The sequence below is a fragment of the Cryptomeria japonica genome, chromosome 3, assembly GCF_030272615.1.
Source record: "Cryptomeria japonica chromosome 3, Sugi_1.0, whole genome shotgun sequence".
Taxonomy (NCBI): domain Eukaryota; kingdom Viridiplantae; phylum Streptophyta; class Pinopsida; order Cupressales; family Cupressaceae; genus Cryptomeria; species Cryptomeria japonica.
The window spans coordinates 369,890,270-369,910,204 of NC_081407.1; the positions used below are offsets into that span (position 1 = coordinate 369,890,270).

Sequence of the window (19,935 nt, forward strand, 5' to 3'; positions counted from 1 at the left end):
GTAAAAACTACCCTAGTCTATCTATGCTTTTCTTGGATACTATAACAAAAGAAAATATTGAAAAAGATACTCTAGGTACCAAAATAAAATGTTGTATCAAATAATTATAGAAGTATGCCAGATTGAGTCAACTATTTTTCTTTTTTAATGTTATGCTTATAGCAATTAATTATTCAAAATTAATGTCCCTAGTGGGATTAGTGCAACATATAACAAAACATCCTACTACGAACAAAAGTTAAGTAGCCTAAAGTTGCGGTATTGATGCAGGATTCACCTTGTCTAGAATGCCTTCCCTAGCTGCAATGATCTAAATTGATTGACAAAATTCATCATGCCAATAGTCCAAAGCTATTCAAGCAGATACGTAGCAAATCTGAATTTCTTGTTGGACAATAGAACGTGTTTTGATTAAATGACAATGGTGGCGAAGTAGTGGGTTTCTGCAACAACTGACAAGGATTGGCTATTTTGTACCACCCAACATGGCCATGGCTAGTAAGCTTATCCTCATCAGTAACTTGTGAAAGAAGCACAAATCCTGTGGAGCCCAATGGAGACCTGTTTCTTGTAGCTGGAAAGGGCTTGAATTGGCAGATTTCATGTGTTGTACTAGCAAAGCAAGTGTCGGGGAATGATCTAAATGACAATGGTGGTGAAGTAGTGGGTCTCTACAACAACCGACAAGGACTGGCTATTTTGTACCACCCAACAAGGCCATGGCTAGTAAGCTTATCCTCAACAGTAACTTGTGAAGGAAGCACAAATCCTGTGGAGCCCAATAGAGACATGTATCTGGCAGCTGGAAAGGGCTTGAATTGGTAGATTTCATGTGTTGTACTACCAAGGCAAGTGCTGGGGAATGATCTAAATGACAATGGTGGCGAAGTAGTGGGTCTCTGCAACAACCGACAAGGATTGGCTATTTTGTACCACCCAACAAGGCCATGGCTAGTAAGCTTATCCTCAACAGTAACTTTTCAAGGAAGCACAAATCCTGTCGAGCCCAATGGAGACCTGTATCTTGCGGCTGGAAAGGGCTTGAATTGGCAGATTTCATGTGCTGCACTAGCAAGACAAGTGTTGGGGAGAATGTCAATAATGGCGTTGGTATAGTACATATGGATAAGCCACCCAATGGGGATTTGAACACCATAATATCTCAAAATGTAGCAGCCATAAATGGGCATAAGAGAACAATCAATAAGATAGCAAGTGGGTTCTCGTGTGCACCAACCAATTATGGCATGAAATTTGGATCTAAAATGATAGTTTTGATAAGTTCCATTATTATTTCTCTATGATCTTAGAAATGGTAAGGGTGGCAGTATTAAGTTTATTTTGAAGCACATAGCCTATTTGATTAATTTAAATGAATAAGATCGTCAGTGTGTATTAAGAACTAAGAACACAAATAACTTGAAAAGATATAGCTTTGAACATATATTTATGGTTACAGTGCTACAGGCACGAGTAATAACTTAGAAATGACAGAATGAGAGCTACTGCTCCTCACAGCAACAAACTAGACAAGCTCGTCACACCAGCAAACTAGATAAGCATTCCTGCAACTCCCTACTATGTTGCAGATTATTTATTTATGTAGAGAGAGAGAGAGCAAGGAAGCAGCCTGGCGTGGATCTTAGTTGCCTCCCAGCCACACAAAGTTGTTTTCGGGAATAAAATGGCAGACAGATGCAGCACCAGGCTTGACGTTCAACACCTGGAACGCCCTGTGTTCGGGATTCCAGTCACTGGTGTCCATGTGACAGATGGTTGCCGCCTCCATTGTGCTGCCATCATCGCCCTTCATCCAAACTCTTGCGACCTTGGTGCCTTGCAATTTGTGGCAGTAATACACCGCGTACGGATATTTTATAGTGTGGCAGATGTACATGGGCTTCTCCCCTTGGCTCTCGTATTTCACTCCCGTGATGGAATATTGGTGCTTCACAGATTTTGAAGTCTTTGGAACATTCGTCGCCAGCAAGGTTACGCCATTGCTTCCCAGCTTCGAAGTGATGTAGTCAATCATGGACTCCAGCGATGTTGTGCAGTATTTGATTTCGCCCTTCATACCAGGAGCTTCGCAAGTTTGTAAAGTCTCCTTCATAGCCAGACCCGTGACGGAATCTGGCGCTATATTGAGCTCCTTCAACGCCACAGAAATCTTGTTTGAGGAAAAAGGGATTTCATCTGCCACGGAGCGTGGAAGAAAATGCGTCTTCTGAGTGCTGGAAAGGCTTAAGATACTTTTTGTTTCCGCTCACCAAATCCTTCTCCAGCACAAACGCGCTGTGCGATGGGAGTACTGTTGGCATTTTCGGGGATGCAGTGTAATAACTGTAAAGTAAAATGTTTTCATCTGGAGGGTTCTCAGTTTTGGGAGTGCTTTCCAATTCCTGGGCCAAGCGTATCAAAGACGGCACCCCAAATTTTCTGCCTTTGATTTGCGCTCCTTCCTTTGGGACATTCTCATCATCGCCTTCGCCTGAAATAAGTTCCCACAGAGTCTGTGGAATGGGTGTCGTGGGCAGCTTCTCGAACCAGTACGCTATTACCCTTTCCCTTTCCCTTTCCCTTTCACCTTGCACATACGCCGCTCCGCTAGCCGCTACTGACTGTCAATTCCAAATAAACAACCAAAACTCATTCGAATCCACTCCACCAACCAAATTTCATAAAGAAAATAGACTTATTCGATTAGAATCAAAATAATTACAAACAACCAGCACAATAAACCTATTCGATTCCACTCAAATTAATTTCAAACATCCGAAACTCATAAGCAAAGTGCTCGTGCTCAAATACTTTCTGACCTAAATAATTTCTCAAATCAATCAATCACTAACTACCTAGGTGAACTTTTATGGAAAAATAAAAAAACATACAAGGAGAAGAATGAAACTAGTTAGAGCAGCCCTCATCTTGTTGAATGACGGCAGGCAAGCTCGATGACTTCAGAGATATCAAGTGAAGGAGGATATCGCCCATTTAAATAGGTGCTGAGCAGACATGCATGGCCCAAATCACATGGCTATTAAAATTGTTTTTAGAGTAGTTGTGTATTCTTTAAATGAACTTGATATCTAAGAATCTCAACAATCTTCATAAACAAACAATACATTTATATTATAAGGTTTTAAACATATAATATATTTTGTCATTAATAATTCATTTAGTATTATAAGATCTCTTTTGGATTTATTGTGTATTATTTAATCTAATGAGATTTGCATGTCTATTAAAAATAATATAAAATATATTTAAATTAAAAAGGCATGTACTTATCATCTGTATCATATAGATCTATTTTATTTATCATAGATAAATGTGACCAATATGATGGCGGGAAATAACTATTAATATGGTAGATATAGATAAACAGACATATATAATGTATATTAAATATTATTATTACATTATGTTTCCCTTTATTAATTAATAGATGAAAAGTTTATGTAGCATAGCTACTATTGGATAATTATATGCTCCTCATTAATGTTCAATAAAAAACTAAAAGATAAGCCACATGCTCCTACCAAAAATGTTAACAAGGTATTATTTTATAAAGTCGTTTATAATGACAAATTTTACATTTTCTATTAATTATTACTAAACAAATACTAGTTAAACTTAGAGCCATAAAAATGTCTTACACTTAATCCCTACCCTTTAATCTCTATACCTATCATAATAGATTTAAAGTTGAGCATAGATCCTCACTTTTTATTTGTTGGAAACAACACCTATATGCTTTAGAATATTTTTTCTTCACATGCATTATGATATTTAGTTCCAGTCAATTTTATTTTCTCAAATTGAATTTTAGAAAAGCATGATCTCCCCTAACTATAGTAGTCTTATATATTCATATAGTTTTTTATTTCTATTAGAAATTACTGAATAGTTCAGTGGAATAATATAAATCAACAACATATTTCCTATTTATAATTAATAGATAGACATTTCAATGGTAATTATATACATATTGATAGAGTGAATGATTTTTTTAATTAATTTTATTTAAATTAAGTTTTTCTAGTCTTTAATGTATTTTAAATGTTTCTCATTTTCTTATTTTTTAATTATGTGATTGAATAAGGAATACATTAACTAGAGAAGATATTTATAAAGTGATTATTTCAATGAAATTAATTGTTAAAATTTAAGTTATACAACATCTAAGTAAATTTCATCATATTATCTCATAAATATTTAGGAAGTTCCAAATTGGTTGCAATGAGCATGGCCAGCTTCCTCCTCCACTCCATTCCATTTTATCTCTTGTTTCAAAAAAATAATTGTTTCAATATTGATTATATTAACCTTTGTAAACTCCTCATTCAAAGATTTTGTAGTATGTGCTTAGCCATAAGTTCCTTCAATAACTTAATATATAGGATGTCTTCCAAAATTAACTTTTCATGTTGTTTGTGCATTGACTCATTAGTGATGTCCTTAAAGTAACTAGGTTGGTCCCCAACCAGGTAACTAGACCTACGTATCTTAGGTCTCATAATCAAAGTGACCCTATCTATCACCATTAAAATTATTGTTTTGGTTAGCATCTTTTCTAGACACTTAGCCAGGATAGAACTACTTAGGCTTCCATTCCAATAATTATTCAATATTTTTTTTACCACTTGTTTACTTTGGGTATACTCTCCATTTTCTTTCCACAAAACAACTTTTAACCTTAGGTTTAGGATTGTCATAATTCAACTCCTTAGGAGATGGGTTTTTTTTTGTTGGGTTCACTACCAACTAGAAACTTCCCTTCACTTGGGGGGTGGAAAAGGAGGAACTAAGAAAGAAATCCTTAATAGGTTTCATAAGGAAAAGGACTAGGTGAAAGTGATATAGGTAAAAAAATGAGGTTGTGGTGGAGTGGGATGGGTAGAAAGTTATGGATTTTCTCAAACTCAACAAAATTTAATGCCTCAGATGATTCAGAAGAGGAATGTGGTGCATGCATAGTAACATTTAAATTAACCTTCAAGAGTAAAATATTTTATCAAAACTCAACATACCCAGTCATACAGGAAGGCAAGGATTTTTTGTTGAACCTATTTTTATGCTTGATAAAATCCTCTCCATCATTGAATAATTTACTCATATATTTAGTGATCCACTTTTCTATGCTTGTGAACCTTTAAATAGTGACACTTTAGGCTCATTGCAACAAGAATAGCCTCTCGGTTAACTTCAATTACAACATTAACTAATAAAAATTCTTCTTATTTCATGATTTTATTAATTGAATGGAGAGGGTTTTATTACACTCATTGAGAAATTTTATATAAGAATTAATTTTGCCTTCTCTAAAAATAATATAAACTATATTATCTTCCTTGACTTATTTATATGATATTAGATCTATTCAAACCTTATCTCCACTCATAATTTGTTATGCCATCATTCCTAAAGAGAAGCACGGAGGGAAAAAAGTGTAAGAAGTAGGGCACAAATTATAATTCTAGATTATTATAACATTTCCAATGAAGGAATAAATGTTGTCTTCTTGAAAAAAAATCTTCGACATAAAATGATCCCATCCACGATCACAAAATTAATTATTAAATAATATTATTTTTTATAAAATCATATAGAGGATATGTATGATTCAAGTGGCTATAATTATCAAATCCCATGTTTTTGATAAAGACAAACAGGTTTTAAATGGACCCGAAACCAAAAGTTTTACAACAGTCGGCCATCAGCCAAGCAAACATGAAACAACATCAAAACAGGGGAGCGACCTTGAGAGTCACGAAAACAAAGGAAACATAGACAAACAAGATAAAACAAAAGAAAAAGCTCTCAGTTAAGATAGAGCACCAGATCCTTGTTCTTTTGGACGGAAATCTTATTGATTTCCTCCAGCTCCTCCATAATGAATCTGGAGGTACCCTTGTTGTTACTTCTACTCCTGGTTCTGGAACTGGGTCCAGTGGTTTTGTTGTCTCCAGCAGCCATATCATCTCCTCCAAGATCTTTCATCAGTTCACTGTGGTAGGATCTATAATCAGCAACCATGGTATTAATCTTTTCAAGCCCCTCAATACTATTGTTCATGGCTTCTTTACTTATGTCGACCAAGTTCTTGAGATTTTTCTTAATCTCTGCCATGGAATGATCCACCTTATTAATCCTCTATTTGCAATTGCATTTCATCAGCTCAACATCCTGGGAGAATTTTTGTATCATAATCATGAGTTTCTTCGATTTGTTGGGCCCACAAGAAGCAGTGAAGATATCAATTATCTCTTTAACCCCCATTTTGAGGGTATCAATTTCGCGCTCAACCCACTTCCAGCAACTCTCCTGGCTTTTGGTAACTTCCATAACCAGATTTATCAAATTACTAGTCTTCTGATTCCCACTGTTCTCTTCATTGGCTATGGTCCTCTATTTTTCTTTCAGGACATTGATAGGAATGTCCAGTTTAATCCCTTGGTTTGTAATCTTTGGGCAGTGGTCCTTAGACACCAGGTTTTTCTTTTTGGTGAGGGGCTCGACCTTAGAGATCAGTTTGCTGGTAGTTTTGTATTTGCTAGCTTCCCATCTGGGAGGATTCTTGTTGCCAAACATCCTAGGGGTGACCATCATCTCCCACTCATCAGCAAGTTCATATAAAATCCTCCCCAGTTTTCCTATCACTATTAAATCTTCTACCACTCATAGCCAAACCAGTGACCTTCGCCACTAGAGTTTCGTCAATCTGATAATCAGCACCATAAGCCCTGAGACTCCTATTTTTCTATCCGTTAACAAAGGCCTCCATAAGTAGAGGAGAGGAGTCGTGAAGTTGGTCCATGTAGGGGATGAGACCTCCATCGATGAATTCCTGCCAGACATCTTTGGTCTTCTTTCATTTCTTGCAAGTAGAGGGCTCTTGTCTGCTCTTATCCGCTCCCATGATGCACCTAGATGCCAAATAGTAGGAGATGGGGCTCACCAAGGAAGGCACCAACTAGTTAGAGAAAATGGGCCACACCCACAAAATATCTAAACAGAAGAAAAAAAAATGCACAATGAGGTAGGAAATTCAGTCGTCGAGGAGGTTTCTAGATCTTTGATTAGGGAAAACCAAAAAGAGTCATTTCCCCATCAACTCTGTCATGTCATGATGAGAGATCATTGATTGATGCAATAATCATTACGTGCTAGCTCGCACAGATTTTTTGGGGTAAGAATCCCTGCTATTCCACCAATTAGTTGCCACATATCCCACCAGTAGATCCACCGCCTTGTTGCCTTCCCAGTATATGTGCGAGAATTTGAAACCTGCCAATTCATTAATTATATTTTGGCAGTCCTTGATCAAGATGGAAATCGTCCAGCTAGGATCTGTGCATCCACTTAGACAACTGACAGTGTTTAGCGAATCAAACTCCAACCAGACTTTAGTAAAGCCTTCTCTTTTAGCCATGTGTAACCCAATGTGGGCAGCGTTGGCTTCCGTGTAGCGGTTGGACTGGGTGCCTAGGGGGAGCGCCACCGCAGAAACCAATAGACCAGAATGATTCCTAGTCACTCCCCCGCACCCGGTCGGCCCGAGATTTCCTTTAGCCGCTCCATCCACATTGATTTGTATCTAGTCCATAGGGGGAGGATGCCATATAACATTTTGTCTGCACTGTTTGGTCTTGTTAACTAGATTGGCAATATTCCAATCAATTTGCCACCGATTGATAGTATCCCAATCCACCTGGATGGTAGGGATGGGGAAGTCATTATTTCTATTGGGGCAGTAGTGGAGAAAGTTCTCTTTGATAGCATTGCGAATTGTAGCAGCCACAACAAGAGCAGGAGTTTCCAAGTCCCTGAAGACTCTGTTGTTTCTTTCTTTCCAGATGCCCCAAGAAATATGTGGAAGAGATAAATTCTAGAGAACTCCTAAGGCTTGATTATCAGAGGGGCATTTCCATTGAAACCACATTCGCTGGGTAGTATTAGGGAAGACCGAGGCAATGTTCCATATGTTAAGGAAGTGATTCCAGATATCCTTGGTATAAGCGTAATGAAGCAACAGATGGCGAGCATTTTCCTCTGCCTCTTTACAAAGAAAGCATCTATTAGAGAGAGGAATACCTCTTCTACAAATATTATTAATGGTAGAGATCTTGCCCTGCATAAACAACCAAAAAAAATATTAATTTTAGGAATTAAGTGCTTGTTCCAGATACCCGCCCAAAACAGGGGGGAGAAGCATCTAGAGATGAACTTATAGGCATCAGCAACTTTGAACTTCCCAGTAGAGGAGAAGTTCCAGTACACTTCATCCTTCCCTTGAGAGTGGGGGATGTGAATACAATTCAATCAAGGTTGCATGGGAATCAGAGCATTATCAACAGAAGAGAGGTCCAGCCAGCCTCCATTTCTAATGTAATCAGCCACCCAGGCGCCAATTTTTCTGAGGCATAATTCTTTGAAAGGGGAGCACAAACAGAGTCTGATAGGGGGCCATCACCAATCCACCAGTTATTACAAAACCTAGTTCAGGTACCATTACCTAGCATCCATCTGCAACCATGCAATATAACTTTGGAGGAGCCAATGAAGTTGCTCCAGAACTCAGAAACCACATTGGGAGAATCATAAGATTCTAGTGTTTTGGATATTTGGAATGTGGTATTTATGTTTGTATATATCAGTCCATTCATTGTTCTCTTTAAGACATCTCCATAGCTGCTTGGCCATCAGAGCTTTATTGAAGTCTCTCAGGTTCCAGTTATCCAGACCTCCCATGGATTTGGGTAGTCAAACTTGATTCCAAGCCACAAGGTATAATCTATTCTTAGATTAAGTTCCAGTCCACCAAAAAAAAATTGAATTCTTTCAAATTTATCAGTGATTTTGGCTGGGATTTTGAATAGACTCATAGCATAAATAGGGAGGCTCTAAAGCAAGGCTTTGAGCAACTGGAGCTTGTCATCTTGGCTTAGCAAGGCATCTTTCCACCCAGCCAACTTGTTCTGGAATTTGTCTATAAGATTTGCCCAAAAGGAGTCAGGAGTCAAGCCCTAGCAGAGAGGATGACCGAGATAGGAATCAAGCAAAGTACCAACTTTGTAGCCAATAATCGAGGCAATCTTAACTTTCCTATGCTCAGGGGTGTTAAAGAAGAAGATGGAGCTTTTAGCTAGACTAATTTTTTGCCTCGAACTATGCTCATATATATTCAAAGTCTTTTTTAATTTTTTAGCTTCTTTGACCGAACCTTCCCCCATCAAGAGAGTGTCATCAACAAATTATTAATGGGAGCATGTAGAGGCTTGAGAGGAGGGCCATAAGCCCATAATATTTTTGTTTCTGACCTCCCTCTGAATAATTCTACTGAGAGCTCCACTCAACAAAATGAAAAGGAAAGGAGATAGAGGATCCCCTTGTCTTATGCCCCTAGATGCGGAGAAAAAACCGGAGGCAGATTCATTAAGCAACGCAGAGAATTTTGGGGTGGAAACACATTGCTCAATGATCTGGATGAACTTATCTCTGAATCCAAAGGCCCTGAGGATTCGGAGGAGAAAGCACCAATTAACTCTATCAAAATCTTTTAGTAGGTCCAATTTCAAGAGAAAACCCATTTTTTTTTTATTGAAAGGGAGTGAATGTTCTCGTGAACCACAATGGCAGAATCCAGGATCTGCCTCCCAGGCACAAACCCATTTTTATGTTTAGAAATTAAAGAGGGGATGAAAATCTTAAGCCTGAGCACAAGAATATTGGTGAAGATTTTATAGATAGAATTGCAAAAGCTAATACATCTAAAATCCTGAAAAGAGAAGGTGTCAAATTTCTTAGGAATGAGGACCGGGAAGGTGGCGTTCATCTCCTTTAGGAGAGAGTGGGATCCAAGAAATTCTTGAGCAGCAATGACCATATCAGATTAGATAATATGCATTAAATTTTGAAAGAAAAAAAGAGGGAAACCATCAGGTCCGAGGACCTTGTTACCTTCAAAAGATAAAACCTCATTGCGAACTTCCTCAAGGGAGGGGATTCTGGTAAGCTCCAAGTTCATGTCCGGAGAGATGATGCAAGGAATCTCCTACAATATTTCATTCTGAGTTGTAGGATCAAGAGGGTCGTCCACAGAAAGGAGCTTAGAGAAAAAATTGATGGCTTCCTAGAAAATCTCATCATGCTTATCAACCCATCTCTGTCTGATCTGAATAGTGTTTATTCTCTAAGAAGCTCTATGCTAAGAGTCATCATATGAAATAACTTAGTGTTTTTGTTACCACTTTTAAGCCATAAAGCTCCGGATCTCCGCTTTCAAAATTCTTCTTCTCTGGAGATAATGTCATGAAGTTTGGTCAAACTGTCACTTTCTTTATTCAAGAAATCTTTATCAAACCCGTAAGCTTGAATATGATTTTGAACCTCTGCAAGATCTAGTTTGAGCTTCTCTTTAGCTTTGAAGATGTTGCCAAAAGTGGATTTATTCCAATGTTGTATATTAGACTTGACATTGAAGACCTTCTTGGCTATACGAAACATAGTTGTTCCCTGGATATCAATATTCCACCACTCCATAATTTTATCTTGGATTTCAGGGCCATTAGCCGCATTTTCTCAAATCTGAAGGGGTACGCCTTTCTCTCATATCTCATGCGGCCACCCAATCTAAATTACAAAATCAATGATGTTTAATTAAAACCACATGCGGGTGAAAGATCATAGGAAGCTCGCATAAATAAAATTCAAATAAACTCCTATTATCAGAAAGGTGGGAATCATTTAATGTGTGTAAAACGTTGAGTATTCTTGGAGTGAGATCTTTGGTACTACCACATCAAGCTTTCCAAAATCACAAATCTAATATCCCTAAGGAAAGACCCTTTCTTTATATCCATAATTATAGTTTGAGTAACCTCATTATGAAGCTTCCCAATATTATAATATTTTCTCTTCAACATAAGAGCTTACCTTTTGTTAAACAAAGAATAAGTTAAAAAGATCATGTTTAATGACAAAGGATAGTGAGGGGAGGCGAATTCTCCTCATGGTTCCAATAACTAATATTCTCTGAAAGATAGCTAAAAAAAGTTTATTATTTCAACCAAGTTTCCTTCATGATAGGTATGTAGGATCTCACATTTTTAAATGTTATTAATAAGGCCTTTATTATCTTTTATGATTCCCATTGTATTCCAATTTAGAGTGGAAATCTCATTTAAAGAATTAATAATTAGTTTAGAATCTCATTTAATAATTAGGGATCAACTCTGAGAGCCAAATTTATCCTTGAAAAATCCACAAGTACTTTACCTTCATAATTATATCTAATACTTAATTTTCTAGCATAGGCAGCAATGACCTTCCGATCATGAGATCTCAATACACCAGCATGACTAGTAGACCTGCGGTTTCCCTTGTAATCACCATTGAAGTTTAACTTGACCTATATCAAGTGAGGAAATTTTCATTAGGTAATAGCATTTTGGAAATTCTTAGAGATGCATATTAACATTAGTATTGTCAGTTTTTATTCCCAAGTTATTGGCAATGTCAATTCTAATAGGGGCTAAGGAGAACAAAACCAGTTTGAAGTAATAATTTAGCAATTTGATTTTGATTTTTGGTGTAGGAGGTCGAACCTTAGAAGTCGCCCCAATTCGTATTACTCATAGTTGAGACAGATAATCTCCCCTAGTTCATAAGAGCTTTGGGGTATGAGATTTTCATTTGCCCGAGAAGTGTGTGTCGTGGCGGGGGACCCAGCGCCACTAAAATCTCTATCTATCCACTATATTTCTTTATTTTGAGAAATCCAAGTGGACATTCGGGAGGTACTATAGATTCATATTTCCAGCCTAAGATGTATGTTTGATTCTGCATTTTGGTTCCTTTATACCAATGGAACATCTTGGGATAATTCAAACACTTGTCATTTTCATCACTTTAGCCTGTCCAAAAACAATGAGATTGCCTATAAAAATAGCAAGATAGCTCTTTCTGTGTTCTTTTACCAGTCCTCTGAAACGATGAAAACACTCTTCCGGATAGTTTTTAACAGTCTAGAAATAGCAGGATCGCCTATAAAAATGACGATATCACTTTCATTTGTGTCATTTTACCAGTATTTTGGAATAGAGGGATCGCTCAGCCTATTCAATTTTACCAGTTTGTAGTAACCCTCTATTGATTTCTAAAACCCCGGGATCGCCTGTTGAAATGGTAGGATCACCTATTGAAACGACGAGATTGCCCTAAGAAGTGGCAGGATTGTATATTGCCTTGTTACTCTGCCCAAATTTTTCCAAAATCGAGTATGTTGTTTTATTTCCATGCCAGTTTGTCTGTCATCTAAAATTGGTCTACATCTATTTGCATCATTATTATCGCTTACCAAGATCCTAATTTATCCTAGCATCTTTATCATCCTAGTTTTTGAGTCATTATCTTGGTCATCATTTTGATTTTGCATTGTTATAATCACCGGTTTACATCCTTTGACAACTTGCATTATCACTATCTCATCATTGTTATACTTTGTTCCTAAAGTTAGGTATTGATCTTTCATTTAAATCAAATCTTTTAAATCAACCATCAAACTTTTACAAGTTCATCACATCAAATCAAATCAAAAGTTAACCCTTTTGTCACCTTTGGTGTCACATCCTAAACTACAAATCTACATCTTGTTTTTAGGGACTATTATAACTATGCCTTTTGACTATATCGAGTTTAGAGCTTAGTTTTACAATATTGTGGTCTTATTACTTCGATCCAGAGATTTGGCCCATAATTTATCTTGTTGCTTAAGTGTGTCCTCTTTAGTACCCTTGAAGTCATGTCGTTCAAATTAAACTTACCCATTTACAATTTTAAGTATCAAATTATCTCAATCAATCATCTCATATATCATATTGAGAATCAATTAGTTAATTCAAATCTTTGCCTTCAGCCTAGTTCATGGCTCTTATCACTCGATTTCATTCTAGACAAGCAATGGAACAACAATTTTCTCAATTAGGGGTAGGGATGTCTGATCCACAATTGAATCCCAATTTGTGTGATAACCCTATGGTATTAGAAAGTGTCCTTCTCAATTTTGATCCATTAAATCTAGTTATCTCTAAAGAAACTATGGTTAATAAACTAGATGAGGTTGACGCTCCAGTTAATTCTACTGATCAATTTCTATCAAACCTCGATAATGCTTAAATGGTGGATGAAATTATTGAAAGTCCCAAAAAAAAAAAAATTCTAATCTAGTTGCCCAAGGTCTAACCATTGCATCCCTTGATATACCTGTAACTGCTAATTTACAAGGGTTATCTCAACAGCAAGTACCTTCACAACAACTCCTACCAGTGCCACCTTCACTCTAAACTTTGATAACACCATCACAACAAAGTATTACATTTGCATATATGGAGTTACCACCTTTAGGTATGATGAAAGGACATTAGCATACCTTTCTATGATGCTTTATAAGGTATTACGCCATCTCCAGCCTTGAGGGGAGTTATTTATAATGCACCAATTATTGCACCAACTACACAGCTTCTTACCTCAATTCCCATGGTCACACAAATGCCCATGACTTCCAACATAGTACATACTGCTCCTTTCATCAATCCACTTATGAGACTATTGAATTCACCTTCTACACAAACACCAACTTGGACTATAGGAATGCTAGGTTTTCCTCCACTATCTACTACACAGGCAATGATTGGAAGAATGAATTATATAGTGCAAATATCATATGTGCCCCCACCTGTACAATCTATACCACAAATCATTAGGGTTCCTCAAAGTCAACCTCAAGTAATGGTGTCACCTATTATCTCACAACCATGATTTAGTTACTTACAAGTGTCATCTTCATCTTATATGGTTCCACATGTGCAACCGTTACCAGGTGGTACTAGTCAAAATCCTCAATTGTATAGTATGCCACAACCTAATTTAATTATCCCATCCAAGCTACATTGGAGGTAGTTATTTGTAAGGTGGTGTTCCTGAAATTCAACAAACTTCAAATGTGCAGTATCAACAACAATATATTTCTTCACAACAAAATGTTTCAACTTACTCGTAGCCACGCCAATATCAAAAACAATAGCCACCCCACTATCAACAACAACATCTGCCTTAATATCAACAATAGGCATCCCACTATCAACAACAACGTCCACCTTTTATTCAATGAAATGTTCCCATTTATCAAAACATGATAGGCTATTAATATCCTCGACAATAATATGTTCACCCATATCAAATGGCATATAAAACACCACTTTATGACCTGGTCACCCCATCTCCTAAGTCGTTTCCAGTCAACACTGAGTGAGAAGAAATGAAGGCAACTCTCAAAACTTTACATGACAGTAATTTTGAGAAGGTTTATAAATTTTATGAGCTTTGTCCATATCCATTTGATAAGTCAATAACATCAATTCCATTCCCCAAATATTTTGAAATGCCAAAATTTGTTAAATACAAGGGGAAAGGCGATCCACGTCATCACATAAAGGAATCCTATATGGTTTGTCAAGAAGACACATATTGTGATAATTATCTCCTATGTATATTTCCTAAGAGTCTTAGTGGTCCATATCTAGAATGGTTTTCTAAGTTACCATTTGGTGTCATCACTACATTTTGAGACTTATCATAGAGATTTGTGTCCCATTATCTTTACAATGTGGAAAGTGATACTCCTATACTTATTTTTTAGAACATACAGAAAGGAGGTGACAGTCTTTTGGATTATATTCAAAGATGGAGAGCCCTTGTTGGTCGTCTTCCTTGTATAGTACGTGACACTCAATTTGTTCCAATATTTATCAGTAATTTGCATCCAAAGCTTGCATACCACATTCACTTAAATTTTGTAGCTACATTCAAGGATATCATGTACAAGAGACCATCGGGAGAAAAGGATTTGATTGATGAAGGAATCATGAAACTATATTAAGATTCTTTTGATAAACCAAGTGGAGACAAACAAAGGTATTGAAACAAAAACAAGAATGTTGTAGGAGATGGCATTACTAATTCTAAATATTTTAAATGGTTGTGGCTATGAAACCACCACCCGCTAAAGCATATTCTCATCAACAATCATATACCAATCCATCTCCAATGATACATATCAATCCACCACCTTAGGCTTATCATAATCCTCAAACACCGACATCAAATTTCTAAAGTAATCGTAAAAATGACATCACTATTTCCCAAGCTCCTTGTCGATACAAGAATTCTAACAACTTAGAACATCAGTTTATACACATGGGGTAACCCTTGGATGTGATCTTCAAGTGTATGGAGCATCATAATATGGTCATTTATCCATAAAGAATACCATTTGATGAGTCTAAACCCAAGCCTGATTGGTATAAAGAGAATGACTATTGTGTTTATCATCATGTCAAGGGTCATGTGAAAAACAAATACATGAAGCTTAAGCATCTAGTCCAAGATCTTTTTGACCAAAGAAAAATTGATGTTGATCCTACTATGGTAAATTCACCTAATGCGAATCTATGTATGTATAAAGATGCCCTTCCCAAACATCAAGGAGAGGCTATTACATCAAATACAAGTCAATCTCATACAACCAATACCATTAGTTACAACAAATTTATTATGGCAGTACGATAGGTTGCATTACCCAAGTAGAAGAGCATGTCAATATGATTCGTGTCAAAGGATTCAATACTCAATGTGTCGCAACCACTAGAAGAGATCACATAAGAGGTTTTGTAGCTCCACCTCCTACCACACCTCAAGTTCTTATGTCAACGCAATACAATATTCTTGAACACTTAGGGAAGACCCCTACATGGATCTCCATTTTAGATTTGTTAAAAGCTGCACCTACTCATCAAAAGATTCTTATTCGTGCATTACAAGAAACCCATGTGACTAGAAATATAGATCCTACACAATTCCAAGATTGAGTAGCACATTTATCTGCCACATACCATCTTAGTTTTACCCAATCTAATGCCATGGTTTCTAATCCTAATCATATTCGTCCACTTAATATGAAGGCCATTATCGAGCACTACAAGATAGAGCTTTGATCGATAATGGTTTTGTCCTAAATCTTTGTACTTTGAAAATTGTTACGTAAGTAGGGTACACTCTCATATATTTTAATAACCAATGCATCATTATCAAAGCATATGATAATGCAAATAGAATCTCAATAGGAATGATTAATCTTTCAACGCAAGTGGGCCCAATAACACAGGATGTGCTTTGTCATGTCAGTTATCTTGATCTTCATTCAAAATCCTTATTGATCACCCATGGATTCATGTCATGTAGGTCATTTCATCCACTTACAATCAATGTCTTAAGTTTACTTATCAAGGTTGTAAAATTGTCATTCTTAGTGACAATCATTTGAGTATTGCCATGCTCTTGAGGCATCTTCGCCATATTCTCATTATTGCCTAGGCATCAACGTTGGAATCCCTAAAGCTACTCCATCATCCTCATATGTTGACCCTTCTTTCATACTCATTGCTCATAAAAGAAAAACTTCTATTTCATCTATGTTTTCCTAGCTCAAGATCAACATCATTGTCTGTGGTGAATATGCTCTACAAGGGACCCTTGCAGTCATCACATTACCTCTAGATCCTTATACCCATGGAAAACCTATAAAATAGAAGATGAAGAAAGAACTTGTGGTCAAAATGTGTGGTTTTATTACATTCCAAACTCATGGTGAACTTAATCATGAGGTCATAGAAGGAGATATAAATCACTAGCTTTTCAAAGATGTATACAATGATACCCACCTTAATCACTTCAAAAATAAATACCTAGTAGTACACAAATTAGCTACCAAGAAATAGGATTATCAAGCTAGAGGATTGGGACAAGAAGAACATGGAATAAGAAGACCTATTAGTTCCCAGTTCCAAAATTTTTCCATCAAAGGCTTGGTTTTTGACATTATTTTCTTGAGACCTCATCTTCAATAGGCAATTTTGGAAACAATAAAAATGTTATAATGCTCTCAACTTTGATATTACATCCTTCTTAATTCCTGGTCAAAAATACAATGCTCTCATATCAGCTACCATCTTGTTCACACCTAGTTGTCCTGAATATGGTGTATTATGCATCTCCTCAAAAATCAACATCCTCAACCCTCCTTACTTTGGAATATACATTCTTCCTTGATATATAAGGATTCCATCATGCTCAAAAGTATATCTGTCAAAACGATAGTCAAATGGGTTCTCCTCTAGAGCTATCTTGACCAAATAATAATGCTCATCTCCCTAAAGATTCTACAACACTTGTTGCCTCAAATTTATCCTAGTTGTGGCTATGACTGCCAGGTGTCTTCTCCTTCTAAAGGCATAAACTACCCTATTTTGCTTACCCTTAATGTATTCAATCCCAAAATCATATTGGCTAAGGAACTCTAACCATCTCCTTTATCAAGAATTAATATTTGTTTGTGTAAATATACACTTGAGTCCTAGATGATATGTTTCTAATTCAAAAGGCTTGCCCAATAGGTAATGTCTCCACATTTGCAAAGCGTGAACTATGGAAGCCAACTCCAAATCATGTGGTGCATAATTGAGATCATATTGCTTTAGTTTCCTAGATTCATAGATTACAACTTGCTCATTCTACATCAACATTTCCCTGCTCCTTCTCCTGATGTATCTGTTATTATAGTGAATGTCCTATTTGGATCGGGTATAGTTAGGATAGGAGCTAAAGTTATTTTTATTTTTAAAAGTTGGAAGACTTGTTCACATTTTTATGTCCATTCAAATTTCTTTCCCTTTCTTTGGAGTGAGGTGATTGAAGTTGCAATCTTCTGGAATCCCTTAACAAATTTCCTATAATAACTGGCAATTCCCATGAAGCTACGAACTTTTGTAACATTATGAGGTATCATGTTGAGTTTTATTTTTATGGTTCTTCCCATTCCTCCCAGATGATCATTGGGGACAAGTATTGGCATAGTGTTACCCAACACAGACATAACACCCATCTCGTGGTCCTTTTTGTCCTTCGGGCTTATTATGCTTGAATTCATTCTTGTAGTTGCTATTGTTGGGGTTGGGCTTCATGTTGCTTCCACTGAAATTCTATGAACCTCACCCATGCACAAGCGTATTCCTCTCAAGGTTTCAAATCAGATGAAAGTTGCCTCTCTACCGGTTATTGCCATGAAACTTCCTCTTCTCATATCCTAATGAAGTATTCACTTTCTGGCTTTTACGAAAGTTGGCCATCTGTAGGAGCTTTTGTTCCTGTTTTGTTCCCTTTTCAAACACCTCATCCATAGTTAGGGGGTTGTGTATATCCACCTCAGATCCAATCTGAGGTTTCAATCCTAGAATGAACTTACAAATTCTAAAATGTTCGTCCATCTAGTATTGTGGTACATGTTTCAGTAGATTAGAAAAATTTTCCCAGTATTGTCTCACTAACAGATTGCCTTGGGTCAAGTTTTGAAACTCTCTCATCTTCTTATCAAAGAAATATTGAGGTAGCCACCTCTTACTAAAAAGTTGGAGGAATACTTACCAAGTTATCTCCCTTGGTAGAAAATGCTTCTCTGTCATCTCATTATCTAACCATGCAGTTGCCTCTCCAGTAAGATGGTATGCACCCCACATATCTTGACATTCATTAGATATGTTACGGAGTTCAAATTACTTTTCCATTTCGATTATCCAAGCCTTGACTCCATCTCCAATTGTCTAGCCATTGAATTTAGGTGGTGCAACCTTCTTGAGGTCCTTTCTTAATTCTTTAGCAATTCTGCCTCGGTTGTTCCCATTATATTCATTTTGTTGATTTTGTTCCTCATTCCTTTTCTCCTCCAAGATTTTTATTTTGACCTTCACAAATTCCTCTAACCTCTTGCTCACGGTTATCCATCCTAGCTCCCTGCTAGGTCAAGAGGTTAAGGATTTGGTCAAGTCGCTCGTTCTTTTCATTATTGGGACCATTTCTAGAACCACCTTAATTTCGATTCCTAGTGTTCATATCACCTGATTATTGTCGTGTATCAAAATTTGCATCTTTAGCAAGATAGACTAGGTAAGGCCCTAGTGTTAAACCTAGAGCTCTAATACCAAATGTAAGGACATAATCATTCATAAACATTTAATTTCTACAAATCTCCCATTTATTACTAAAATGTAAATAAAGATATAAGATACATCAATTTTTATTACAATGTGCATCTCATAAAGAGGATTAATACAACAGAAGTGGCCATAAAGATCTATTACATCAATAATATGAACAATGATATTATAAATTCTATGGTCTCCTTGAACTCCTCTCCATCTACTACCATCAGATGAGAATGGCATCTAGGTTCTTTTTCTACCCAACCATGAAGCATAAGATTGCTTGGTGCTCTTTCAAGTGATAAAGAGCTCCTGACCCTACATGAGGTACCTAGAAATCTAGAATCGGAGGGGTCGGATGGAATCTAGTGCAACATAATACATTTAACAATATTTCACAGATGAACATGTATTGTCCTAGCGTCATGATATGGCAGAGAGTAAAGAAAACATAATAATCATCTAGCATCAAAATGATTTATCAATAGCTTTGGCCAAAGCGATTTAAGCCGACTATCGGCGGGAAGATCTAAATTAGAGAACTAACCTTTTCTGTTTACCCATATTGAGTACTCATCCATAATTCATTCACATTAAGATTTTATTCTAGTTCCACTTGAATGAAAAGAAAAATACCCTCCCCAGTAACCCATACCCTTTTCGGGTCAAGTGGTTGTTTATGACATCTTTCATGTAACGGAAATACGATTTCCCATCTCCCTTTGTCTTCTAGCATTACATGCACCACATTTAGAAAAGATTGTTTAACAATGGTCCTTATAGCTAAGTTCGTTCTAATCAACTCAACACTGATACAAAAGTGATAAGTTATAACTTAACA

The 19,935-nt window shown here is 36.7% G+C and overlaps 1 protein-coding gene across 1 annotated transcript; it reads right to left on the reverse strand.

Annotated features, from left to right (window-relative positions):
• Positions 1–1,439: 1,439 nt before the first annotated feature.
• Positions 1,440–2,799, reverse strand: LOC131060483 (BURP domain protein RD22). Its single transcript, XM_059217913.1, has one exon. It carries the CDS (start codon positions 2,111–2,113, stop codon positions 1,643–1,645), a length of 471 nt encoding a protein of 156 aa, XP_059073896.1. The 5' UTR covers positions 2,114–2,799; the 3' UTR covers positions 1,440–1,642.
• Between the last annotated feature and the right edge of the window lie 17,136 nt (positions 2,800–19,935).

Bases quoted from the DNA above. Each gene is read 5' to 3' on its own strand.
- LOC131060483 (XM_059217913.1), bottom strand. From the start codon at position 2,113: ATGAAGGAGACTTTACAAACTTGCGAAGCTCCTGGTATGAAGGGCGAA.